Below are 18,319 nucleotides of genomic sequence, written 5' to 3' on the forward strand. Positions count from 1 at the left end.
GTCTCAAAACAACAACAACAACAAACCAAACTGAAGCGGAGTTAGGGTGAATAGAGGGTGGGTTCAGGGGAGAGATGGAAAGATTGCTCAGGTAGTACCGAGAGCACCAGGAGATGCAGGTGGGAAGGTATGGATGCTGCTATTTGCTTGGCGTCATCCTGCGCAACACCTCAAAACCAGGCACAAGCCTCTCAGTTACACACACACACATCCTGCAATCACATCCCCCAACCTGAAGGAATTACTTGATGGTTGGAATCTGTACCCTTCTCTTAAGCAAAGATTCCCACAAAGTTCAAGGCAGAGAATGTTGGGTAAGAAAATTTTATTTCACAATGCAAAGGGTTATGTGAGACCCAACTGTATTCTATCTGAAGCATTAGAAGCCAATTGTAGTAAATGCATCTTACTTATGTTCGACGCTGGCCAGAAGAGCTATTCTGCTTCCTTTAGAAGTTATGCTTTTCATTGTGGCTTGTAACCATGTAACATGCAAGAGCAATGGTTTTCAGGAAGAAACTACTATACCTTATAGCTTTTGCCCCAAATCACAAGAAAACTTGAACTATGTCATTAAACATCCCATAAATGCTGACAGAAGAAAAGGATAGTTATTATCATATGAAATTGTCTATGCCCTCAGACTACAATTCCTGCATAGTCAGATGGTGACCATGTTCATCCTTCTGGATTAATGAAAACCTGGAAAGCAGTCAAAGCTGCCTGGGCCCTGGCTGGCTGGCTCTCCCTTCAGCCTGCTCCCCCCAGGAGCCCTGAGCATCTCCTTCTGCCATTGCTGGCACAGCTTGAAGGCTTTTCACATCTTGGAGAGCTTGATGTCATAAGTGACCATGTTCAAGTTGTCCCAGGCAAAGAGTTTCTTCTCCAGGGGATTGTAGTCAATCATGCTGCTGTACTTGTAGCGGTTTTTGAATGGGATGGTCAGGGTCTTGCTGATACCTGTGCCTGTGTCATAAGCAAAGTTGACGGTAGCATCTGCTGAGGAGTAGCTGCTAACGGTGTACAAGGTGCCACAGATGATGAAGGCATTGGCGACTGACTGCTTACGGATGTTCGTCTCCCAGGTTTGTTCAAGTTCCAGATTCTCTGGGTTCAGTTTGGAGAGGACAATGGCACCTTTGGCCTCTTCGGTACTGTAAATGACCCAGAGGCCTGATTCATCCACAGCCAAGTCAATGTCTGTGTAGCCACCCCAAGAATACGGGAACTGACCGTGGTAGCCGGCTCCAGGGATTTCCTTCTCAGCCTTCACTGTCTCAGTATTCAGTTCATATCTTATGACAGTTCTGGACTCAGCGCCCTGGAAATAGAGGCTCCCCGAGTACACCACAGCACCGGTGCTTTCCAGTGGCCTGGGCAGTATGTGAACCTTAGAAGGGTAGCCCTGCATAAACTGGATGATGAGGTCATACTCAAAAACCTGGCGGACATCTGTGCCAACTGTGTCGATTCTCCATGTGGTCTCCTGGGTGTAGGGGTAGGTGGGCTTGGGGTCTCGCATCCACACACCATACTTGCCAGTAATTGTTTCTGCTGTTCTCAGCGTGAGAGGCTCTCCTACCCAAACTAGTTCTCCACATCCTGGTGAATTCAGAAAAGAAAACGAAGCACCACTTAATCCATAATCTTTCCAAACACAGACAGTGATCATGCGGAAGCTTGGCAGAGCCATAGATGTGAAAGCCCTAGAGACAAATCGTCTGGGTTTAAAGCCAGGCTCTGCCACCCACTGGCTGTGTGACTTTCAGTAAGTTACTTAGCTCTTTACACCTCAGTTATTGCATTTGTAAAAGGGGATACTAATAGTGTTTTGGGTAGTAGGGCTGTTGTAAATGTTAAATGTAATTATGTATGTTAAGTGCTTGGTAGAGAGTAAATATGTGGTAAATGCTATGTGATCAATCTGTGTTTCATGTTATTGACAATTATTGCTACCACTGAGGGACATGCATGGGAGTGGGAGCTATAAATATTTAAAGTACAATTCACTCAGTATCAGTTGTAAGGAAAGTTGCACGGAGGGCTTCAACTGCATTTGTAATATTCTACTTAAGCTGAGCAGGGACTCATGGGTGTTCATTGTATTACTTATTGTGACTTTCATTCCTGGTTTGTTTCATTACTATAAGATAGGAGAGAGAAAAATCAACTCATAAGAATAATCTCCATACAACAAAGTTTTTCGAGCCCGATCTGATGAGTCACATATTTCATACATCATTTTAATATAATAAACATGAAAATAATTATTTTTTGAGATGGGGTCTTGCACTGTTACCAAGGCTAGAGTGCAGTGGTGCAATCACAGTGCACTGCAGCCTCGACCTCCTAGGTTCAAGCAGTCCTTCCATCTCAGCCTCCTGAGTTGCTGGGACTACAGGTGCCTGCTACCACTCCTGGCTAATTTGGTTTAGAAAATAATTTTTTAAATGTAGTGAAGAGACAGTTGAAAATTTAGAGTTACCAGAATCACAACAGATGTCTGTACTTTTTTTTTTTTTTGAGACAGAGTCTCACTCTGTCACCCAGGCTGGAGGGCAGTGGTGTGATCTCGGCTCACTGCAACCTCTGCCTCCTGGGTTCAAGCAATTCTCCGGCCTCAGCCTCCCAAGTAGCTGGGATTACAGGTGCGTGCCACCATGCCTGGCTAATTTGTGTATTTTCAGTAGAGACGGTGTTTCACCATGTTGGCCAGGCTGGTCTTGAACTCCTGACTTCAAGTGATCCGCCAGCCTTAGCCTCCCAAAGCACTGGGATAACAGGAGTGAGCCACTGCGCCTGGCCCAGATTTCTCTACTTTTAATGGGCACCTTCGGTTTCCTCATAGAAGGTAGAAACACTTTGCTGCTCATATGTTAGAGAACTGTGTTTAAGATATTTTGTAACCACTACTTGCATGCATGCCCTTCAGTGCCAGTAATCATTGTCAATAACATGGATAGTCAAAGTTTCTGGAAATCACAGTATTAGTCATAAAGTTGGACTTTCAGTGAACACTTTGAAGAGAGCCAAACTGTACTTTTCCTAAGTGGCCAAAGTTCAGAAAACATACTGTTAGTAACAGATTGTGGCTGAGATGGTGCTTGGTGTACACCTGTCCCTAAAATAAAGATATGAAGGCGGCGCTGCTGAAAAATGTAACTTCTCAAGTATACTTAATTCTACATGACAATCAAGGGGATGAAATCAACACATCTCTCATCTTGCCCTGTGCAGCCCCGCCCAGCCTCCCAAGTGTGGGTGATTGGATAGAGGGCTTTGTTAGGGAAAGACTGGCTCCTGCAGACCTGCTCTGACAAGGGAACAGAGAGAGAGAGAGAGAGAGAGAGTTCTGTTCTTCTTCTCCTCCCCTCCCTCTGCTCCCAGGGAAGTTAGTTTCCCCTTTGGGTGGGCATTTACCCTGTACTGATTCTCTGAAACACAGCACTAGACATGAATAAAGACCACGTGGGCACAAAAGGGAAGAAACCTAACTTCATACCGTTGTCTCCCTCTCTACTCCTGAGATGGCCAGATGGGCTCTCCTTCAAAATTCGGGAAGCAGGAACTTCAGTTAGCTCGGACTTCAGTTCCTGGAAGGCCAAAGTGTCCAAATTCCATGTAGAAACTGCATTAAAAGAAAGAGACAAAATTTTACTGTAAGAAAAAATGGCCTAAGGATTGACTATGTTGAGGATGACATTTAAATAGGCTGCCGGCTGGGCGTGGTGGCTCATGCCTATAATCCCAGCACTTTGGGAGGCTGAGGCAGGCAGATCACCAGAGGTCAGGAGTTCGAGACCAGCCTGGCCAACATGGTGAAACCCTGTCTTTGCTAAAAATACCAAAAAACCAGCTGGGTGTGGGGGCAGGCTCCTGTAATCCCAGCTACTTGGGAGGCTGAGGCAGGATAATTGCTTGAACCCAGGAGGCGGAAGTTGCAGTGAGCCGAGACTGCACTATTGCATTTCAGCTTGGGCAACAAGAATGAAACTCTATCTCAAAACTAACTAAATAAATAAGTAGGCTCCCAAAGCTATGGTGTTTGAGATTTGATTTTAAATAAGGACTGGGGATGGGGTGGGGGTCAGAGAAGGGAAGATAAAAAGTGTTTGGACTGTGCTGATAACAGTTGGGCCTGAGTGATGGCTACATTGGAGTTCATTGTAGTCTCTCTACTTTTGTGAATGTTTGAACAATCCCATAATTTAAAACCTCATAAATAATAAATTGCATAGCAATGTGCCTGCCTTACAGTTTATTCAAAATCAAATAAGATTTTAATTAATTTCCACTAGAAGGGCTGATTTGTGAATAGGTGAGCTGTAATTTCAGGAATGTGGAGACAGTCCTCAGCATCTTCTTAGATGTCTCAATTTCAACAATTAAAAATTCACGAAAAATTAGCTGGGCATGGTGGTAAGCATCTGCAGTCCTAGGTACTTGGGAGGCAGATGTGGGAGGATTGCTTGAGCCCAGGAGTTCAAGGCTGCAGTGATCTATGATCCTGCCACTGCACTTCAGTCTGGGTAACAGAGCAAGGCCCGGTCTCAAAAAAAAAAAAAAAAAAAAAAAAAGAGGCCAGGCACAGTGACTCAAGCCTGAAATCCCAGCACTTTGGGAGGCCAAGGCGGGAGGATCACTTGAGGCCAGGAGTTCACGACTAGCCTGGCCAACATCGTGAAATTCCATCTCTACTAAAAATACAAGAATTAGTCGGGTGTGGTGACACATGCCTGTAGTTCCAGATGCTCAGGAGGCTGAGGATCATTGAACCCAGGAGGCAGAGGTTGCAGAGAGCTGGGATTGTGCAACTATACTCCAGCCTGGGCAACAGAGCAAGACTCTGTCTCAAGAACAACAACAACAACAAAAAAGAATTTAATTGTGGCTCATGTCTGTAATCCCAGCACTTTGGGAGGCCAAGACAGGAGGAGCACTTGAGCCCAGCTGTTCAAGACCAGCTTGGGCAACATAGGGAGGCTCCTTCTCTTAAAAAAAAAAAAAGATAAAAATGTACTGCTTGACTTAAGGTTTTTTCCCTTGTTATATGTAAATATTCTTGTAAGAAGTACCATATTAAGCTTTATTCTTTCAGTAGAAATTTTCTGCCTGATTCCTTTCTGAGACCAGTTTTGCATAACGGAGAGGCAGTGTGCGCACAGTTCCTACAGGAGTTTGGGGTGGGGGCGGTGCGCCATACAGAAGGGAAGCGGGTGGGCAGCACTGGCTAGACAGTAAGTGATCACAGTGTGCTACATGTCTCTACTCTTGCTTAGGATTATGATCTTACAGCAGTTCTTGAATACAAGGATGAGGCAGTAGCCACAAGGAACAGGCTTGGCTGTTTTAAAATGCAGTTAGGCCAGGCATGGTGGCTCACACCTGTAATCCCAGCACTTTGGGAAGCCAAGGTAGACAGATCACTGGAGCCCAGGAGTTCAAGACAAACCTGGGTAACATGGTGAAACCCCATCTCTACAAAAAATACAAAAAGTTAGCCAGGTGTGGTGATGTGTACCTGCAGTCCCAGCTACTTGGGAGGCTGAGGTGGGAGGATCACTTGAGCCCGGGAGGTCGAGGCTGTGGTGAGCAGTGACCGTACCACTGCACTCCAGCCCTGGCATAAGTGAGACCCTGTCCTCCCCTCCAACCTCCCAAAAAACCCATCACATGCACACAAAAACAAATAAAATGCAGATTTGATAAGTATTCAGGTATGGCAAGGCCAACAGCCTAGGAGGCAATTGTCACTGAAAAGCAAGTTAAAGCCAAATTATAGAGACAGTAAAAAGATCAGCAGTTTTGGGGTGAGGAAGGGATGATGAGGTGAGGCACAGAGGACTTTCAGGGCAATGAATACTGTGTATGATGCTATAATGGTGGACACATGGCACTATGCATTTGTCCAAACCCATAGAAAGTGCAACACCAAAAATGAAGCCTAATTTAAACTGTGGACCTGGGGTGATGTGATGCAGGTTCATCAGCTGTAACAACTGCTCTGGTGGGAGACGATAATAATCGCGGAGGCTGTGCATGTGTGGGGGCCAGTAGTATCTGGGAACTCTCTGTACTTTTCTCTCGATTTTGCTGTGAACGTAAAACTGCTCTTAAAAAAAAATAATTTTTACAGGTTGTTGTACTCACAGATCCCAAGAGGAAGGGGGCCACACTAAGCCCAGGAGGCCACCTGGGGAAGCACCAGGGTTGCTCCAGAGGAAGAGGGTGCCAGGGGAAAGTGTGGGAAAGAGCCTTTATTCTTTCTATGGGAAGAAAAGGGCAGGCAGGTAAGCAGGTTTAGGATTGGGGAGTTTGAATAATTTCAGCAGGCTCTGGGGTCATAGGCGTTTTCTCTAATTGTCCGGTACCAGGCCCTGGGGTGATTAGGTCGGGGGACAGTGGCCTTGAGTTTGAGCCAGATGGAGGTGGTCACAGGGTGTAGGCTGTGGACTGGTTGGTTTGCATATGAAAGCTGTGCTGCCACGCGAGTCCTTTGCTATCTGTAGGAACTGGAGGGGCAGTCCCTCCAGTGTTTGCAAGGCCCAGACAGCAAAGCATCAGAATAAAAAGACACGCTTAATACACTGGGCTTTTCTCTTGCTGAACCTCTGAGTCACTTCTCTGCCTTTTGAGCAACTTGTTCCCCGCTCAGTATTCTCCGGTGTTCAGGACAGTGGGAGGAAAGTCAGCGCATCACCTGAGGCCGGGGCGCCTACACAGCTGAGGGTCAGGAAGACATGTTCTGCCTTTGATCATTTGTTCGCTCAACTCTCCTAAATTTAGATTTCAGGCAGAGAGGATCACCACAGCAGTCTTAGTCCTCTGGTTGTACCACATTTCATCAAAGCCACACATTATTTTACATTTTCACATCTCCGGAATCAGAGTACCTTGTTTGAGTTGCTGGGGTTCGGCTTCAACAAATTATAGTACTAGAAAAAAATTCTCCCTGGAAGGAGCTGAAGAAAACATTCAGCTAGCCCTCAGGTACGGGCTGGGCCAGACAGCCCTGCTGCCCACGGTGAGCCAGCTTCTCTCCTCTACCCTTCTCTCCTCTCCACCCCTGCCTCTGTGGCTGCAGTTGTTCAACGAGCCTCCCTAAAAGTGTTAATGCCCTGGAGGTGGGTGGGTCCTCCATCCCTGGGATATCCCTCAGTCTAGAGTGCACCATGTGAGTAGTTAAAACCCATAAGCTGGCCAGGCACAGTGGCTCATGCCTGTAAACCCAGCACTTTGGGAGACCGAGGTGGCGGGATTGCATGAGGCCAAGAGTTTGGGACCAGGCTGGGCAACATAGTGAGACCCCATCTCTACAAAAAATTAAAAAGTTAACTGGGTGTGGTGGTGCAGCCTGTGGTCTCAGCTACTTAGGAGGCTGAGGCAGGAGGATGGCTCTTGAGTCCAAGAGGGCAAGGCTGCAGTGAGCTATGATCAGGCCACTGCACTCCAGACTGGGTGACAGAGTGAGACCCTGTCTTAAAAAAAAAAAAAAAAAAAAAAAAAAAAAGAAAGTCTCACAAGCCAGAATGTATAGGCAACTGAGGACATCCTCAATGTGCATTCCAAACTCCAGGGGCAAATGGGAGTAGCCCCAGGGACATGGCAGGCTTTCATTATCCCTAGCCTCAAATCCACAGAGCTATTTATCCATCCTTTCAGTCACATTGCTGGAGCGCCTATTGAGTAGAAGGCTGTGCTAGGTGCTCAAGATAAAAGGTGTGTAAGACACAAGTTTGTCTAATAGGCTAGTCTATGTTAAACACACACACACACACACACACACACACACAGTTGGTCCATGCCCTTAAGGAAATCATAATCTGGCAAAGTCCTCATAGCCGAGAAGGAAAATGGGTTTATTCTGGGCTGCTGCAGAAACCAGAGTCTCTTGGACAATCCCAATGGCTCCTGAAGAGTCCTGGAAAGTTTGTTTCGTTCCCTGCCTCTCCTTCTCCCTATCTGAGGTTCTGCGGGGGTGAGGAAACCCCTTTGTTCTTCATTCTAAAGGTTGCATTGGCCTAGGAGGGTATCCAGGGCAGGGACTGATTCACTAGGTCAAATGGAGGTTCCTTAGACCAACCTGAGACCAGTACCAGCTGTTTCCCTTCTCCCCCTGTGCAGGCACCACACACCTCTGGCAGGGACTTGGTGCTGCCCATGGGGGAGAGGGACAGGATGCCTGAGGTTCCCTGTTCTTCTGTGCTGCCAGGGAGAGGTAAGAGAGAGTGACCCCCTTCCTGTACATAGGGTGGCAGAACCATCTGTAGCCTCCCTCTGTGCTGCTGCCTCGCCCATTGCCACGCCTTCTCTCTTAGGCCCAAAACACACACCCAGGCTGTTAGGAGCAGCCCACTGCTGCCTGGCCTCCCCAGCCTCCTGCAATGTGCAGAGGCTTATACGATGTGGCAAACTCTTGCCGGGACAATTTTTCAAAATCAGGGCATTAAGCATGTTCCTTGAATTGAGCTGGTTTCCTTTCATCTGTACCTTTTCTTGGATCACTGCAGACTCTGCCTCAGGACAATTCAAATTTCATTGTCTCAACTCTCAGAATATAAGAGTTGCTGGGCGTGGTGGCTTACGCCTGTAATTCCAGCACTTTGGGAGGCTGAGGTGGGTGGATCATGAGGTCAGGAGTTCGAGACCAGCCTGACCAACATGCTGAAACCCCATCTCTACTAAAAATACAAAAATTCGCCGGGCATGGTGGCGCATGCCTGTAATTCCAGCAACTAGGGAGTCTAAGGCAGGAAAATCATTTGAACCTGGGAGGCGAAGGTAGCAGTGAGCTGAGATCGTGCCATTGGACTCCAGCCTGGGTGACAGAGAGAGACTGCAGACAGCACCTGATAAAGTTTAACTATCGCTACTACTTATTAAGTGTCTCTTATGAGCCAGTACTGTGCTGGGTGCTTGCTACTCACTACTTTCAAATAATGGTCCTGAAAATGAACGTTAATATCCCCTTTTGCAAATGAGGAAACTGAGGTTCAGATAGGTTAAGTAACATGCCCAAGGACACACAGCTAAGTGGTGTGGCTGGGACTTGAACCCATGTCTTCCAAGGACATGGCAGCTGTGAACTCTTCTATCCTGTGCTGAGGAGGTGTGTCAGTTATAAACGTATTGCCTCTCAGAGCTGAGTGCACCCTTCCACGCATCCTGTCTGAAGAACAAGAGCGTTAAAGTGAGCACGATATTGAAATATCTCAGTAGAGGGCGCTGGAGGGACATCGTGGGAGGAAGAAGGTCTGCAGTTTTCCTGTCCTGCGTCCATAGGCGGTGTGACTGTGAGGACATTTGGTGGAGTCCTGCCCCAGCCACGGACCCAGAGCGAAGTTCTTCTGTGACCTCACAGCCACAGCCTGGCCATAACCTTTCCACAGCCCTCCCAGCAATGAACCCAGAGTCCCTGCACAGGGACCTCAGTGCTCGGGAGGCCTCCTGCCTGTGCCTGCCCTGATTCCCACCATGCCCATGCCACGCGTTGCAGGTTGCCCTCCTCACCTGCACTGGGAGGCGGCCTATTGCAGCTGCAGACCAGATGAGGCCTGCGGACATCAGCCGCCTTCTCTCCTAGCTGATGTGCTGAACCTCACCTTCCCCTTCCAAGCTTGTCTGGCACCCTCCCTCAGCCCTAGGTGCCTATGGAGTTCACTTCTATCTACAGTTGTTCTTTCATCACTGTCAGTAATCCTTTAAAGTAAACTTCCCCAGCTTAACCCACTGTGTGATTTCTTTTTTTTTTTTTTTTTTTTTTTTTTTGATACGGAGTCTCGCTCTGTCACCCAGGCTGGAGTGCAGTGGCCGGATCTCAGCTCACTGCAAGCTCCGCCTCCTGGGTTTACGCCATTCTCCTGCCTCAGCCTCCCGAGTAGCTGGGACTACAAGCGCCCGCCACCTCGCCCGGCTAGTTTTTTGTATTTTTTAGTAGAGACGGGGTTTCACCATGTTAGCCAGGATGGTCTCGATCTCCTGACCTCGTGATCCGCCCGTCTCGGCCTCCGAAAGTGCTGGACTGGACCCAGATTTCTCCTGGAGGCTTTAGAAGAGCCTCAAAATGCTGCTCACCACTTTGTGCGGTGACCCACTCCTGGGGCTGCGCTCAGGTCCCAGTGGGTTGCCCTATAAACTCTCAGCTCCTGGACTGTGCACTCAATCCTCTTATCAGTTCTTCCACCCTCACTGGCAAAGAAGAGGCAGCAAAGGTGCCTGACTGGTGCTGGGTTCCCCGCCGGCTCCCACCATGGCCCTTACGGCTCTGAGCAAGCAGCCATTCAGTTCGTGCCTTGCAGGAGCCACTCCTTATGTGCATTAGCTGGAATAAACATGAACTGCAATAAAACATAATGTCAGGGCATGGCTTCCAGGATGACTGCAAGGCCAGTTCCCAGTTGGCAGGGGGGATGGTTAAATTATGAGCCTGCTGGCTTCTTCTAGGTCATATCAGCCAGGAGCATCTGGCAATGGTCAGCCTCCAGGAATAGAGCCATCTGGCATGCGGATGGAAGCCCAGAATAGAGGATGCAAGACCCAAAGGCAGAGAAGCAATATCGTAAAGGGGCCTGGACCTAAGCCAGAAGTCGTAGCTCCTAGTTCAGCTCTTCCACGTCCTAGCTGTGTGACTTTGGATAAATGACTCCACCTCTCTGAGTCCCAGTATTCTGTGCTGAGTTGTTTAGATGATTACATAAGTAAATATAAATGAAATGGCCCTCAATAAAGATGTGTCAACACTAAAATTTCTCTGGAATGTTTTAAAATCACTAACATTTCATTGTGAATGTGGAGGAAAACCAAAAGGAGATTGTGAAAATATTAAGGACTGGACTGTGTCAGATAGTTAGCATTTTTAGGGTTTTTATTTTTTAGGGGTGTGTGTGTGTGTGTGTGTGTGTTTTGAGACAGAGTCTCACTCTGTCACCCAGGCTGGAGTACAGTGGCATGATCTCAGCTCATTGCAACCTCTGCCTCCTGGGTTTAAGCAATTCTTCTGCCTCAGCCTCCCGAGTAGCTGGGACTACAGGTGCCTGCCACCATGCCTGGTTAATTTTTGTATTTTTGGTAGAGACACAGTTTTACCATATTGGCCAGGCTGGTCTCAAACTCCTGACCTCGTGATCCACCTGCCTCAGCCTCCCAAAGTGCTGGGAATACAGGCGTGAGCCACTGCTCCCAGCTGTTTTTTTCTTTTTCTAGGTTTTTAAAAATGTTAAATTCAGTCCTTCTGTGGTTTAAAGGTTCATGTCTATTACAAAATTCTGGAAATGTTCTGCGTTCTCTGCCCTCACTTCTTTATAGACTTGCATTTTAGAGACCTCAATTTGGACACTAAATTTATTAACTCATTTGTCTATAGACATAGGCATTGTAATAATTTTCACAGATATTTTCTATCACTGAAAAGTTTAGTCCATATTACATAAATGAAAGGAATGAAATAAAACAAGCTATGCCTACATGTCTACAGGTTGTCAGAAACATCTTAGGAAAGTGAAGACTAGCTAATAGACTATTGTCCTGAGTACTGCTCTAACTTGTACTGTCTCTAGAATCAACGCATGTTATTAAAATGTTATGCACATGTTGACATATTGATTATTGAATGATGCTTTAAAACAATAGTGGAACTCTGGCCGGGTACAGTGGCTCATGCCTGTAATCCTAGCACTTTAGGAGGCCGAGGCGGGTGGATCACAAGGTCAGGAGTTCAAGACCAGCTTGACCAACATGGTGAAACCCCATTTCCACTAAAAATACAAAAATTAGCCGGGCATGGTGGTGTGTGCCTGTAATCCCAGCTACCTGGGAGGCTGAGGCAGGAGAATCGCTTGAACCCAGGAGGCAGAGGTTGCAGTGAGCCGAGACCGTGCCACTGCACTCCGGACTGGTGACGGAGTAAGACTCCATCTCCAAAAAAAAAAAATAGTGGAGCTCAAGCAAAAGAAGCCTTTCTAGTTATATTTTATCCACTGAGTGGCCACTGCTCAGCACTGCACTCAGTGCTTCCCTGTGTGACTGCTAATTTGCATGATGACTCCCATGAGGGATTATCATCCCCATCTTATTCTGGATAAGGAAAGGGAATCTGCAGCACTTGTATTGAACATCTCAGGTTTCTCTGCTCCACCCTCCACTCACATCCTGCCCACTTTTTTGCAGTCATTGCTGAGGCAACCTGCCTCTTGCAGGTATCACCTGCGGGGACCTCGCCTCAGCCACCCTGGCCCAGCTTCTCTGACTTTCTGCATAGAAAGTCTACAAGAACAGGCCAGATGCAGTAGCTCATGCCTGTAATCCCAGCACTTTGGGAGGTAAACATGGGTGGATACTTGAGGTCAGGAGTTCAAGACCACCCTGGCCAACATGGTGAAACCCTGTCTCTACTGAAGAAGAAAAATAAATACAAAAGTTAGCTAGCTGGGCGTGGTGGTGTGCACCTGTAATCCCAGCTACTCGGGAGGCTGAGACAGGAGAATTGCTTGAACCCAGGAGATGGAGGTTGCAGTGAGCCCAGAACGTGCCACCGCACTCCAGCCCAGGGGACAGAGCAAGACTCCATCTGAAACAAACAAACAAACAAAAAACAGTCCACAATAACAAATCTTGTCCCCACATCCGAGTATCATGGAAATGCAATATACTCCATGGGATAGCCCTTGGTCAAGAGGGTATCAAATCCATGGGCAAACACTCCCCTCTTCTGTCGCAGTCTACATAGCCCCTCTGAAGGGCTTGGCGGGTTCAAACCTCCATTGCCCACTGTGGTGACCAGCTTGAGAAGGCCCCCACTTTGTGGGTTTCCTGCCTTCCCTGTCTCACTCTCCCCTGTCTCCACTTCTCTTTTTTTTTTTTTTTTGGTTGAGACAGAGTCTCACTTGGTCGCTCAGGCTGGAGTGCAGTGGCCGGATCTCAGCTCACTGCAAGCTCCGCCTCCCAGGTTTACGCCATTCTCCTGCCCCAGCCTCCCGAGTAGCTGGGACTACAGGCGCCCGCCACCTTGCCTGGCTACTTTTTTTTTTTTGTATTTTTTAGTAGAGACGGGGGTTTCACCGGGTTGGCCAGGATGGTCTCGATCTCCTGACCTCGTGATCCGCCCATCTCGACCTCCCAAAGCGCTAGGATTACAGGCTTGAGCCACCACGCCCGGCCTTCCACTTCTCTTCTCTAGGATCATGGTCCATATAAACCAACTGCACACAAGCCCTCTTTCTGGCTCTGTTCAACAGGAGACCAGTCCAAAGCAGGGGCTAAATAACAAACAAAGCAGGCCTTCTCTTGTGACAGTAATAATCAACTCTAATTTATCTTCTGGTAAATTATATAAATTATATATATTTTATTATATATACAATAAAATTATGTATATTATACACAATCAAATTATATGTATAATTATATATATTTATATGTATTACATGTAACATATATATATTTTTTGAGACGGAGTCTCGCTGTGTCACCCAGGCTGGAGTGCAGTGGCATGATCTTGGCTCACTGCAACGTCTGCCCCCCAGGTTCAAGTGATTCTCCTGCCTCAGCCTCTGGAGTACCTGGATTACAGGTGCACACCACCACACCTGACTAATTTTTGTATTTTTAGTAGAGACAAAGTTTCACCATGTTGGCCAGGCTGGTCTCAAACTCCTGACCTCAAGTGATCTGCCCACCTCGGTCTCCCAAAGTGCTAAGGTTACAGGTGTGAACCACCACACCTGGCCAATTTTTTCTACTTTTCAAAAACTATTATATATACATAAAATTTATATATGTACATATATGAAACTTTTATATAAGCCCAGAGTAGAAAAATTTCTATATAACTTTGTAATAATAGTTATGTAGTAAAATATGTCATATTATATGTATATAAAAACAAGTGATTTCCATTGTTACAAGGAGTTTTTTTCTACATAACAACTATTAATACATGATCAAGAAAGTGGTGGTAACAATTTGAGCTGCAGGTGGAATACGGAAAGGCTGCCTTCTCAGGCCTTACCTTTGTCCACTCAGCCTCACTAAGCTTCTCTACCCAAATCTCCACACCTAGTTCTTGCCACGCCTGCAAAAAAGCACACCCAGACTTATATTCCAGCCTCCAGAATGCTCCCTTTTCCCTAGATCTGGAACCTTGAAACAGATCTTTTGTTCCAAGCATTCCTGTATCTTTCTGTCTTTTACCTTTAGGGTCTATAAGCCAGAGGTCAGCTAAAGGTCCTGAAAGTCACTGAACCTCATGGCCAGCTGCAGTGGCTCACGCCTGTAATCCCAGTGCTTTGGAAGGCCAAGGTGGGTGGATCACCTGAGGTTAGGAGTTTGAGACTAGCCTGACCAACACGGTGAAACCCCGTCTGTACTAAAAATACAAAATTATCCCGGCATGGTGGCACATGCCTTTAATCCCAGCTACTTAGGAGGTTGAGGTAGGAAAATTGCTTGAACCCAGGAAGCAGAGGTTTCAGTGAGCTGAGATCATGCCATTACACTCTAGCCTGGGCGACAAGAGTGAAACTCTGCGAGAGAGAGAGAGAGAGAGAGAGAGAGAGAGAGAGAGAGAGAGAGAGAGAAAGGAAAAGAAAGGAAAGAAAAGAAAAGGAAGTCACTGAACCTCAGAGGAAGAGGCCAGAATTCTAGCTTTGCCACTAACTGGTAGGTGGCCATCAACAAACTGAATAACCTCTCTGGGCCTCAGTTTCCATATCTGCAAAAATCAGCCAGTGGTACCGGATGCTCGTTAGGTCCCTTTCCAGTTCCACATTCTTGTACTAATGTAATCTCCTTCTTATGAAAACCATCCACTACTAGAAAAGAACTTCCATGTTTGGTCTTCAATATAATGGGATGTTGCCCTTATTTCAAAAGTGCAGTAGCTGGAAAGATCAAGAAGAAATATAAAATTAGGAAGCACATCTAATAAATCCCCAAAGACTTGTTAAATGACCACAAAAGAAGTTTTTCAAGCCTGTAGAAAGACTGAAAGAATAGTACAATAAGCTCCCCATATACTTAGGCTCACCAGTTTGTAATTCACCAGTTATTAATATTTTGCCACAGTTGTTTTACCCTTCTTTCTCTCGTTATCTATATATTTGCAGTCTTTCTTCAACCATCTGAAAGCAAATTACAGACATCCTGACGCTTCTCCCCTGGGTACTTAAGCATGTATATCCTTAGAACAAAGATTTTATACTTCACAACCACAGTATCATTATCTCACCAAGAAACGAACATTAATACAGTAACATAGTAATGAGCAGTCTATATTCAAATTGCCTCAGTTACCCCAAACCTGTTCCTCATAGCCTTTTTCCCCCTTGGATGAAGACACCAATCAAGACTCATGCACTACATTTGGTTAACACATTTCTTTAGTATCTTTAATATAGAAAAAGCCTGTCCCAACCCCTTTTTTCTTTCTTCCTTGGCACTGACATCTTTGACCCGTCCAAACTAATTGTCCAACAACTGAATTTACTTGCTTAGTTCCTCATGATTAGACCACTTCCTCAATAGCAAATATATGGGAGCACACTTTCACAAACAGTGACACAAATACTGTCTTCCCAGCTAATAAGAGGAGCATTCTCCCTCCCACAACACACACACACACACACATACAAACTCACCTTCAGACAAGAAGGAACCAGGATGAACGGAAGAGCCTATCAGTCATCGCAATAATTTGGTGACTTAAAAGCAGAGGTTCTCAGATTGGACTGAGTAAGAAAACTTTCGGAACAACATATTGAGGGAACTGACAGAGAGGTGCCACCTCTTTATTTTACCAAGGAAAAACATTTTAAAATAAACAAAAACTTACCACTTATTATCATTTCCTAAATCTATTGTAATTTCATAAATAAAGGTCATTTTAACACCAAAAGGTATGAATAACAATCTAAACAAAGGTTCAAAAAAGGATAGTGTTTTTCAAAAGGGACAGTAGGCAACTTTCTACTGCTCACATGCAGACACGTCTCACCCAGTCCTTTTATTTCTCCTTTTGCTACAGACTATGAAAATTGTCGTGGAGGGGCACAAGAACTCTGAACCACTAACCTAAATGAAGCCCTCAGGAGCTAAATTACTAGTAATACTTGAAGGTGATCGCTGTACTTTCCTTATCTGTCTTGTGCTAGCTGTGCAGTCTCTGAGAGAAAGGGCAGGCAGGGAGGCCTGGGGCACCTGTAGCAGGTCACTATGAGCCATATCACCTGCTGAACTCAGAGTCCCCCCACTCTGCATTCTTACCTTCTCTGGAGCCTGGTGGCACATCCCGAGCAGTGTCTCGGATCTGGGGACACTGGCCCCTTCTCAGCCTTGCTACCTCCTGACTGCTGCTTTCCAACCTCCTGGCCAGATTCTCATTCTCTTGCCTCAGTCTCTTCTTCTCTTCCTCCAGAACTGACTTGTCTTGGAGGAGGTTGCTATAGGCAGTCTCCAACTCTCTGGTTTGGGTTTCTAGCTGGTCCCGCTCCTGCCTCAGGGTGCCCAGCTCCCTCTGCAGCCCCTCCTGGGTCTCCTGGGGCCTGGCAGCCCGGTCCAAGGTCAACTGGTGGTGGAGGAGGCTCTCCAGGGAGCTGAGCCGAGCTTTGGTGGCCTCCAGGTCTAAGCGCTGGGTGCTGCTGTCTTTCTGTAGGTTATGGATGACTGACATGGCCTGGCTTTGCTCTGGGCAGCTGGATTCATTGGGACTGGCCACAATGAATGTATACTGGCATCGGCCACTCCGGTCATTGGCCTTCCGGAGCTGAGCTGTCCTGGCCCCCACATCCCACACCAGGCAGGCCAGAAGCAGCACCTGGACAGCTGGCATCTTGGACCCAAAGCTGCAGCAACGTGCACAGAAGAACCTCAGTGCGGAGGCTGGGTGAGGCTTCCTCTGGAAAGCTCTGCTGTGCTGAGAGGTGTCCGGATGGGTGGCCTTGCTGGCTCATGCTGAGCTCCAGAGAGGTTTATATATACTGGGGAGCCAGCCCTTCATGAGGGAAGAGAGTGGTGGCCACGTGAGGCCGGGTGGGGCTGTGCACAGTGGGGGTTGCCTTCCCACTGCCAGCAAGACTCTTAGAAAATAACCTTCCAGAAGTCTGTTTGGAGTTTCTTTGAAAAAGAACATCCCAATGTATATACCCACATCCCAATAATAGTCCCTATGTTCCCACCTGGTTTTACACACACACACACACAGACACACACACAAACACAAACACATATACAGACACACAAACACATACACACACACTCTTACACATGTCCCCCTCATTCAACAGGACTACCGGTGTGCTGATTCCAACAAGGATATATTTCCAGTTTATATTTCCATTCACTCTACAAACTCACTGAGAACCTGCACTGTGCTAGGCACTATGCTAGGAACTGGAGATCCAGACAAGTCCTTTAAGACATGTAGCAGGGACAGAGACAAATAACAGCCAGCCAGAACACAAGGACAGCACCCCAGCAGGCTCCAGGGAGCACATTCCTATGGAATCTGCACATTTCCTCCCTCACCCCTAGCTTTAAAACAACTGTGTATCTTTGGGAGAACTTTCTAATTTCAGTCTTGCGTCTCAGGCACCAGTGTCAATGTTAGTCTCTAAATCAGTTCTTACTCTGTGTGTGTGCATGCCATGAACCTCACTGGTGAAACCTGGGGACCCTTCTCAGAAAGATGTTTTTAAATATATAAAATATAGATTATAAAGGAAACAAATGACAATGAAATATAATTATCAAAATATTAAAAATTTAAAATAAACATGTTTTATTTGTTTAAACACGTTAAAAACAAGATCCATGCTAGTTTTGAGTGTAAATGATATTTCACTTATAACATATCTGCAACAACTGTAATGTAGTGTAAAATGTCTGTGATTTCTATCAGTAATGACAAAATCACAGGTACTGTTATTACCACTTTGAGTTTATGGCTTTATTCACAATGAAATAAAATGTTAAATTTAGTTAGAAGGTGGTAAAAATAAAAACGTAATTTTTCCCCATTCAAATTCACAGGCTTTCTGGACTGTAGGTTAATAATCCCTGCTTTACATTAATAAACCCAAAGAGAAAAACAAAAAGCAAATGGCAATAGCCGATAAATATACCAAAACTGTGGGAAGTAACTTTAAGCCACTTAAAACAATGCTTGCATTTTGAGCAACTGCATGTTGTTAATACCAACAACAATGTCAATACTTGTGAAGTAAATATTTCCAGTCTGCCCTGGCTGACTCACCTCCAGAGTGGAGAAACACAGTTTGCTCTAAAGATTCTATTCTTATTTGATTGGTTCTGAAGCTAAGCCTGAACT

At 46.2% G+C, this 18,319-nt stretch overlaps 1 protein-coding gene across 1 annotated transcript; it reads right to left on the reverse strand.

The window, feature by feature from the left end:
- Positions 1–310: 310 nt before the first annotated feature.
- Positions 311–16,964, reverse strand: MYOC (myocilin). The gene is made up of 3 exons (XM_010371294.1): positions 16,258–16,964; positions 3,503–3,628; positions 311–1,602 (listed from the first exon to the last, which is right to left on the reverse strand). The coding sequence occupies exons 1-3, from the start codon at positions 16,820–16,822 to the stop codon at positions 818–820; spliced, it is 1,476 nt and encodes a 491-aa protein (XP_010369596.1). The 5' UTR covers positions 16,823–16,964; the 3' UTR covers positions 311–817.
- Between the last annotated feature and the right edge of the window lie 1,355 nt (positions 16,965–18,319).

This window comes from Rhinopithecus roxellana, chromosome 8, assembly GCF_007565055.1.
Source record: "Rhinopithecus roxellana isolate Shanxi Qingling chromosome 8, ASM756505v1, whole genome shotgun sequence".
Classification (NCBI taxonomy): Eukaryota; Metazoa; Chordata; class Mammalia; order Primates; family Cercopithecidae; genus Rhinopithecus; species Rhinopithecus roxellana.